The sequence below is a fragment of the Macrobrachium rosenbergii genome, chromosome 56, assembly GCF_040412425.1.
Source record: "Macrobrachium rosenbergii isolate ZJJX-2024 chromosome 56, ASM4041242v1, whole genome shotgun sequence".
NCBI lineage: Eukaryota > Metazoa > Arthropoda > Malacostraca > Decapoda > Palaemonidae > Macrobrachium > Macrobrachium rosenbergii.
In genome coordinates this window covers 72,196,363-72,206,362 of record NC_089796.1, presented here as the reverse complement: position 1 = coordinate 72,206,362, position 10,000 = coordinate 72,196,363, and the positions used below count along the sequence as shown (strand labels likewise).

Below are 10,000 nucleotides of genomic sequence, written 5' to 3'. Positions count from 1 at the left end.
CTATTAATTTGAGCTGTCAAAACTTCAAATAAGGGATTATCAAATGGAAATTTTTAGTAAAAATATTCTCAAGTAGTTTCCTCTCTTGTCAAGAGTCATTAATTAGCTTATATTGGTTTTTATATAAATACCAATTTGGAACGACCATGAGGCATTTTCCCACGAGTAGAAGTTACATTGATTTATTTTGTTCCAATAAATTTAACAAAATCGTACTGAGATATCGACAGTAACACCCTAAAATGATAAAACTAAAATGATGAAATGTAGTTGCGTTACAGTAATGTTCTCGATGAAAAATTAAGTTAACATATCATGTGCTTGAAAAAAATATAGTACAAGATTCATTTGTCTGATTAATCTGAGTGATTTTAGTTCAGCGATTAAGTAGCGGTATTTCGACGCTAAGAGCAAACGGAAAAATTGTAGGATTATATCATCCGAGGAAAACGCGCGCATCCAATGCATTAACGTCATGGATGACTTTTCAGATTTACGCTTGCTTTTTAAGGAGTGGTGGACAGCAAAAACGTCTGTTTACGGGGAATGAACCCAGAGACACATCCATCTCTCTCTCTCTCTCTCTCTCTCTCTCTCTCTCTCTCTCTCTCTCTCTCGTCACTCAAGACTTATCGCTGTGTTTCTGTCTTTGTTTTTCAAACCGACAGGTGTTTTGAGCTTGAAGCCAGCTTTCGTTTTTCCCCATTCCTACCCACTTTTAAGAGAAGAGTCCTATCCGCTTTCAAGAGTAGAGTCCTACCCACTTTCAAGAGAAGAGTCCCAGGAGAAGAGTCCTATCCACTTTCAACAGAAGATTCCTATCCACTTTCAATAGAAGATTCCTAGCCACTTTCAAGAGAAGAGTCCTTTCCACTTTCAAGAGAAGAGTCCTGTCCACTTTCAAGAGGAGAGTCCTATTCACTTTCAAGAGGAGAGTCCTGTCCACTTTCAAGAGAAGAGGTCTGTCCACTTTCAAGAGAAGATTCCTATCCACTTTCAAGAGAAGAGTCCTGTCCACTTTCAAGAGAAGAGTCCTGTCCACTTTCCAGAAAAGATTCCTGTCCACTTTCAAGAGAACAGTCCTGTCCACTTTCAAGAGAAGAGTCCTGTCCACTTTTAAGGAAGAGTCCTGTCCACTTTCAAGAGAAGAGTCCTGTCCACTTTCAAGAAAAGATTCCTGTCCACTTTCAAGAGAAGAGTCCTATCCACTTTCAAGAGAAGAGTCCTATCCACTTTCAAGAGACGAGTCCTGTCCATTTTCAAGAGAAGAGTCCTGTCCACTTTCAAGAGAAGAGTCCTGCCCACTTTCAAGAGAAGAGTCCTGTCCACTTTCAAGAGAAGGTTCCTGTCCACTTTCAAGAGAAGGGTCCTATCCACTTTCAAGAGAAGAGTCCTATCCACTTTCAAGAGAAGAGTCCTATCCACTTTCAAGAGAAGAGTCCTGTCCACTTTCAAGAGAAGAGTCCTATCCACTTTCAAGAGAAGAGTCCTATCCACTTTCAAGAGAAGAGTCCTATCCACTTTCAAGAGAAGAGTCCTGTCCACTTTCAAGAGAAGAGTCCTATCCACTTTCAAGAGAAGAGTCCTGTCCACTTTTCAAGAGAAGAGTCCTATCCACTTTCAAGAGAAGATTCCTATCCACTTTCAAGAGAAGAGTCCTGTCCACTTTCAAGAGAAGAGTCCTATCCACTTTCAAGAGAAGAGTCCTATCCACTTTCAAGAGAAGAGTCCTATCCACTTTCAAGAGAAGAGTCCTGTCCACTTTCAGAGAAGAGTCCTATCCACTTTCAAGAGAAGAGTCCTGTCCACTTTCAAGAGAAGAGTCCTGTCCACTTTCAAGAGAAGAGTCCTGTCCACTTTCAAGAGAAGAGTCCTATCCACTTTCAAGAGAAGAGTCCTGTCCACTTTCAAGAGAAGAGTCCTATCCACTTTCAAGAGAAGAGTCCTGTCCACTTTCAAGAGAAGAGTCCTATCCACTTTCAAGAGAAGAGTCCTATCCACTTTCAAGAGAAGAGTCCTGTCCACTTTCAAGAGAAGAGTCCTATCCACTTTCAAGAGAAGAGTCCTGTCCACTTTCAAGAGAAGAGTCCTGTCCACTTTCAAGAGAAGAGTCCTGTCCACTTTCAAGAGAAGAGTCCTATCCACTTTCAAGAGAAGAGTCCTGTCCACTTTCAAGAGAAGAGTCCTATCCACTTTCAAGAGAAGATTCCTATCCACTTTCAAGAGAAGAGTCCTGTCCACTTTCAAGAGAAGAGTCCTATCCACTTTCAAGAGAAGAGTCCTATCCACTTTCAAGAGAAGAGTCCTATCCACTTTCAAGAGAAGAGTCCTGTCCACTTTCAAGAGAAGAGTCCTATCCACTTTCAAGAGAAGAGTCCTGTCCACTTTCAAGAGAAGAGTCCTATCCACTTTCAAGAGAAGAGTCCTGTCCACTTTCAAGAGAAGGGTCCTATCCACTTTCAAGAGAAGATTCCTATCCACTTTCAAGAGGTGACTGCTCTCTTGAGGTTAGGATCCTATCTCCCTGTTCACACACTTAAGTTTTTAGTTTTCTGTGAAAGAAAACTATTGTGCCGGCTTTGTCTGCCCGTCCGCACTATATTCTGTCCGCACTTTTCTGTCCGCCCTCAGATCTTAAAAGCTACTGAGGCTAGAAGGCTGCAAATTGGTATGTTGATCATCCGCCCTCCAATCATCAAACATACAAAATTGCAGCCCTCTAGCCTCAGTAGTTTTTATTTTATTTCAAGCTAAAGTTAGCCATAATCGTGCCTCTGGCAACGATATAGGATAGGCCACCACCGGGCCGTGGTTAAGGTTTCATGGGCCGCGGCTCATACAACATTATACCGAGACCACTGAAAGATAGATCTATTTTCGGTGGCCTTGATTATTCGCTGTAGCGGCTGTACAGAAAACTCGATTGTGCCGTAGAAACTTCGGCGCATTATTTACTTATTTTTTTCGAACCGGAGCAAATTTGCCTGTTGAGATCCCCGCTCTGCAATCGTAAATTTGGACACTCATCTGTGACGTTTAGGCACTTTTTTTTTTTTTATTTATTTTCTGCTTGGAGTCAAGTGTCGAAATACCACGATGGTGTGGTTATGTTCTAATGAGGAGTGTAGGATCTTCGGTCTCTCTGTTCGATAAGACATTTACTCTACTTATATTTATGATCATATATATATATATATATATATATATATATATATATATATATATATATATATATATATATATATATATATATATATATATATATATATATATATATATATATATATGTATGTATATATATATATATATATATATATATATATATATGTATATGCATGTCTATATACATATAGCCTATATATACACACACACATATATATATATACATATATATATATATATATATATATATATATATATATATATACATATACATATTCATATTTGATAATAAATATAAGTAGAGTAAATGTCTTATAGAACGGATACAGAAAGACCGATGATCCTACACTATATATAGTATCAATTATAATTCCGTCCGGGTGCAAGTTATTCCAAAGGTGCAATGAAGTCTATATTAAGGATGAAGTCTATATTAAGAACGCGTGGCCCAATAGTTATGAGTATCTCAGGTGTGTGTATAAGTGACGAAACTTCGTAATTAGCTAAGCGTTACAAACTTACCCATTAGCTATTTTAGTTGGAATTGGATGATATAAATTCTGAGCACAGAGCCTGAATGGTATGCAGTTCAAACAACTGGTAGTTATTGTACCTAAGCCGAAGGCCCAAGTTTAAATATTGGCCTGGGTAGATCTAAGTATCAGATATAATTCCCCTAGAGTTTAAGTTATTCCCAAGGAATTGTGCATTCGTTATTAAGTGATAGTTATAGCTTAGTGTGTATATACATACATACATACGTAGATACACACATACATACATATATATGAATATATATAGATATATATATATATATATATATATATATATATATATATATATATATATATATATATATATATATATATATTTAATTATTTATACACACACACATATATATATATATATATATATATATATATATATATATATATATATATATATATATATATATATATATACACAGACACACACACATATATGTGTGTGTGTATTTATATATACGTATATATTGTATATATACATATATGGGTATAGATTTATATAATTACATAGATACATACATACATACGACAAAAGAAACTTGTCTATTTGCCGTGAAACACGTCTCTCCCATCAGCCGAACATTCAGCGCCTGAAGAATGAGAGCAAATGTACAAAACTCACTATCCCATCTCGCTGGAAAAAGACAACCTACCAATGAAACCGAACCCACTTAATGAAACAAATGACGCCCGGGAAACAAGTAAACAAAGGAGCATCAATCCTTTAAAAAAATAAGACGACACAGGATTTGGGTAATCACCCTGGTCCTAATGATAGAGGGGCGAAGGGGGGGGGGGGGGTGTGGAGGGTGCCGGGCGGGGAAGGGCGGTCTTGAGCGGACGTGAATCGCCATATAAAAGTTATTTATGTTTTGAAGATGATAAGAACTCCGATGCCAAATGGTTTGACTATCTGTCAAGTCTTCGTTTCTTATCTGAGGGCACTTCTCGGGACGCTCGTAAATCAACTGCAGCCTTGATGAACTGCATGTATAAACGGCATGGATGAATTGCGTGTGATAAACTGCTTACGATAAAAAGCATAAAATGATAAACTTACAAAACTGCCCGCCTTCTTCTACAAAGAGATGTGGAATGTAATCATCTTGTAGTAAAGGAATGCTTTCTTAGGTTAAATTTGTTCATATATATACAGTATATATATATATATATATATATATATATATATATATATATATATATATATATATATATATATATATATATATATATATATATATATATATATATATGGGTAAAACGTGTGGCGTGTGTGTGTACATACTGTATATACAGACATATTATATATATATATATATATATATATATATATATATATATATATATATATATATATATATATATATATATATATATATTTATATCATATATATTATATGTGAATATATATATATATATATATATATATATATATATATATATATATATATATATATATATATATATATATACATATATGTACAGTATATATAAAAAAGTTTCATCCTTGCAAAACTAAACCGAACACGAAATGCCAGAACGGCCGTCCGTTGTTCATTCTTTTCAAACGGCCGAACCGTGGAAATGTCGAACCAACAAAACGATCTTGTATTACAAAAGGACCCCTCATCGCGGTTTCCTCCGTAATGTTATGATAACATCCTATGCTGTTTGTTATGACAGCTGCTGACATCCTGAGTCCACTATGTGCGTAGGCGTAGTGGTGTCGACTTTATAGCTTCTTTTCACTCAGGGAGGGCGATCATTTTTCAAGCTAGTTTTTAATGAGTGTATCCAGTTCATGCCATACAGTACCGTGCTGACGGGGTAGAAGAGGCCTGATATGGACCTATGCGATCTGTCAAACCAACCGAGAAGAATAGATGGACTCAATGACTTAATGAAGACGAAAGCAGTTGATTAGTTGATGCCACTTACTGTAACTGGTATATTATTATTATTATTATTATTATTATTATTATTATTATTATTATTATTATTATTAGTATTATTATTATTCGGCAGATGAATAGATGGACTTAATGACTTAATGAAGACCAAAGCAGTTTATTAGTTGATGCTACTTACTGTAACTGGTATATTATTATTATTATTATTATTATTGAGAAGATGAATCCTATTCAGATGGAACAAGCCCACCAAAGGGGCCACTGACTTGAAATTCAATCTACCAAAGAATACGGTGTTCATTAGGAAGAAGTAAGAGGTAGTAAGAGGAAGTAAATGGAAATACAGAAAGAAGAGATCTCATTTATTAAAAAGGGAAAAAACAAATAAATTAACAAATAGATAAAAACGTGTTAAAATGCAGGGAGAATAGAACTGAACTGAGGTAGTAATGCATTGTATCTTCGCTTGAACTTTTGGAGTTCCAGTTGCAAATCCTCTGGGAGGTTGTCCCACTGTCCAAGTTTATAAAGAAACATGAAAAAGGGTACACTGAGGAATCATGACTGTGTAAGGAGGCCCACTACAGATATTAAACTTCGTTCCTGACACCGAGTTCCAAAATGCCTACTCCTAATGTCGACAAAAATGAAACGACTAAGAAAAGGTATTATTGAAATACCATTAGTTTAACCTTTATTAAATATTTATCTAACCTATCATAAAAACATATTTATACGTAGTCAGAGATATAACCTGCATACCTACATTAATGCTTCTTATATTTTCCCCTTAGATAGGATTTTTCGTTATTTGTAAGACCAATAAATGTTGAACTAAGGTATCCAAAGTTAGACGTTGGTTTCTAAAAAAAAAAAAAAATCTTTATTGATCTGAATTTTTATGTGAGCTTTGAAATAATTTAAGACTGGCGTCGATAAATGTTACAAGGTAGTGGTAGCTGAGAGAGAGAGAGAGAGAGAGAGAGAGAGAGAGAGAGAGAGAGAGAGAGAGAGAGAGAGAGAGAGAGAGAAACTGCGTGCTTGGCTTCTTAAACAGGTGTACTGTACTTCTCATTACTGAATTACACGCAGGAATTTTTATTTCGGAGATCTTAGTTGATAAAGATAGCATGTTGATAAAATGTTTTTATAGAGCATTTAGTCATACAAGGTTTATAGATTACTTCAGTCAAATACATAAAACTGAATTTAAAAAATGGTTAAAATGGTAATGAATTATCTCTCAAAGCAGCTTTCTCAACCGATCTAAAAATATCTGTTTATACTCAGCATCCTCTCCGAAGACCTTGGAGTAAAGAGAGAGAGAGAGAGAGAGAGAGAGAGAGAGAGAGAGAGAGAGAGAGAGAGAGACCCATGTTTTTTCTCTGAGTAAAAACTTTTTAGATTTCAACAGGAATTAGTTTAGTATCGTCCATTTATTACTGCCCGGTATTGTATTTGTTTCATGCAATTTCTGTTGGTTGGGCGGAGTCCAATGGTCAACATCACGCCTCTTGTTCTCTCCAACGTCCCGGGGCAACAGCCCATGCTGGGACAAAGCCGGTTTAATCTACTCTAAACCAACCAACCAAACAATGATTACTGCATAATATGAACAATGGATTACACGAAAAATTATTATTATTATTATTTATTATTATTAGGGAGGAGACCTTCTCTGAGGAGAGTAGCATTGAATACAATGGCTTTTTATGCGGCATTTAATTTATATAGAGTCTTCTCTATTCGTCTTTACAATCTTCTTTTCATCAGCGCGTAGCTGGTGTACCAAGTTTCCGAAGGGCATACAAAGTTTCCCCCGTTGTCTTAATTTTGTTACCTCTGACGTTTCGACATGCGCTAGGGCGGTCATTTATAAAGAGTGAATGGATTGACATATATAGCAGGTGGGGGTGGGGGTTATCATTACTATTATTATTATTATTATTACTATTATTATTATTATTATTATTATTATTATTATTATTATTATTATTATTTTGCCTGATAACCTATATACAGCCAAGAAATTAATTTATGCAAAACGAAAACAGAAAAATATTAACAGCAATTTGCAAACTGTATTCGCTCTGGAGACGTCGCCTTGCGTGACCCTAGCAGATGTGACGACGCCAGATGACTTACGAACAATCAATCACTCTGATGATTGATTTCCCTTGAGGGACAGAGCAAAAAGAAAATGAAGTCAACTTCAATAATGATGCACAAACAGACCTAGGAATTAAAAAAAAAAAAATTGCAGAGTAACACAATGTACTTCGATTTCGATTTATGAAAGTTACGTTATAAAGCCAAGTACTGGGGCACTTTCAGCCAATCAGTGTTTAAGAGAGTGAAAAGAGGGAGTTGGAGTGGTTGGACAGCAAGATGGAATAAAGGGAGCTGGAATGGAGGTAAAATTAAAGGCTAAGAACTAGGTGCAGCTACGGGCCGAAGAGACCCTGCAGATAACTATTCGTATCGCCTACAGTGCACCACCTCTGGTGCACTGATGGCACTAACCTCCTATGGGGAAACACAGTACAATTTGAAAAGTTACTCAAAACAACCCTTGATCAGATGAGATGATTGGGGAGATTTAAAGGATGGTGGCGAGTTCCAGAATTTCACTTTATTATTATTATTATTATTATTATTATTATTATTATTATTATTATTATTATTATTATTATTATTATTATTATTATTATTATTATACAGAAGATAAACCCCTACTCATATGGAACAAGCCCAAGGGACCACTGACTTGAAATTTAAGCTTCCAAAGAATATTAAGGTGTTCATTATGAAGAAGTAAGAGGAAGTAAAAGGAAATGCAGAAAGAGGAGATCCCACTCACTTATTAAAAAAATAAATAAATTAATAAATAGATAAAAATGTATTAAAATGCAAGAATACAGTAATAGTATTAGGGTAGTAATGCATTGCATCTTCGCTTGAACTTTTGAAGCTCTAATTACACGACATCCTCTGGGAGACTGTTCCACAGTCACATGAAATTATAGGAATCCTCAATTTACAATTTCCCTGGCGAGGTCGGAACGGTGGCCTGAACAGAGAATAATGTACTTGAAAGTTGATCAACTGCAGTGGGTCACAGCATTGACAAAGATGGGCTTGGGACCAGCAATCTCATCCCCAAAATATTATCTAAAAGAAATAGGCTTAGAAGTAACTTGATACACACACACATATATATATATATATATATATATATATATATATATATATATATATATATACATATATATATATATATATATATATATATATATATATATATATATATATATATATATATATATATTCGGAATAAGTTACTTTTCAACAGTACGTCATAAAATATAGAACCACGATGACAATAATAATAATAATAATAATAATAATAATAATAATAATAATAATAATAATAATAATAATAATAATAATATGAAGGAGTAGACCCTCTTTTAAACAGGTCTTATTTTAAGGGATGGTACATTATGTGAATTTATCTTATATAGTGTCTTTTCTATCTTCATATGATTCTTTTCAGGCTCAGCGATGTTAGTCAGTAACTGGTCGATATTCATGTTGGAAAAGACTTCCATATTCCGCACACTATCCTTTTCCAACATGAATATCGGCCAGTTACTGACTAACATCGCTGAGCCTGAAAAGCGAATCATAGGAAGATAGAAAAGACACTATATAAGATAAATTCGCATAATACAGCCATCCTTTTTAATAATAATAATAATAATAATAATAATGATAACAGCAAATTCCAGCTTTTATAACAATATGCAAAAACGTTCCAGCGTACGAAAATCGCTCAAGAAGAATAAAACCAATGTTCTTCTCCTTCTTCTTCTTCTTCTTCTTCTTCTTCTTCTTCTTCTTCTTCTTCTTCTTCCCTCTGACCTTGGACGCGCAACGCGCCACTGATACCTGCAATAATATTTTCCCTAATTAATGCAAGCAAGCGCGCGTTCCTAGAAAAATTAGCATACTCTGAAGTGTGCCTAACCACGCATGCTAATGAATGACATGTTTTCACTTCCGGAGAGAACAACAATAACGAAAGCAAGCGAGGAATTTCATTCATTGCGTGTTCTCTCTCACTTTCGAAATTCGGCGGTTGGCCCGCTTTGCTTGAATGAGAGGTTTTTACTGCCCCTCCCACCCCCCAACGCCTAGAGACATTTGTACATCAAAATTCTACCCCACGGAGTGCGGTTGCAAAACCCAAGCACATCGCAGTCCCAGTTACGACTCAACATAGTTGATTACGTGCCAGGTGCATGAATAACTGCTTCGAATTAATTGAGGCGTTACGTTTTTTTATAAGCAATGTGTCGCAACCATTATATTAAGAAGTGT

The 10,000-nt window shown here is 35.3% G+C and overlaps 2 protein-coding genes across 3 annotated transcripts in view; one reads left to right on the top strand and one right to left on the bottom strand.

Annotated features, from left to right (window-relative positions):
* LOC136836308 (leucine-rich PPR motif-containing protein, mitochondrial-like) overlaps nucleotides 1–10,000 on the bottom strand; it is a 99,072-nt gene that overhangs the window by 68,367 nt on the left and 20,705 nt on the right. The window lies entirely within an intron of this gene.
* The window catches only part of LOC136836243 (microtubule-associated protein futsch-like), a 28,091-nt gene that overhangs the window by 880 nt on the left and 17,211 nt on the right, over nucleotides 1–10,000 (top strand). The window contains exon 2 of the mRNA XM_067100249.1: nucleotides 753–2,507. Coding sequence (XP_066956350.1) covers nucleotides 753–2,507 — 1,755 coding nt within the window. The remainder of the gene's footprint in view (nucleotides 1–752; nucleotides 2,508–10,000) is intronic.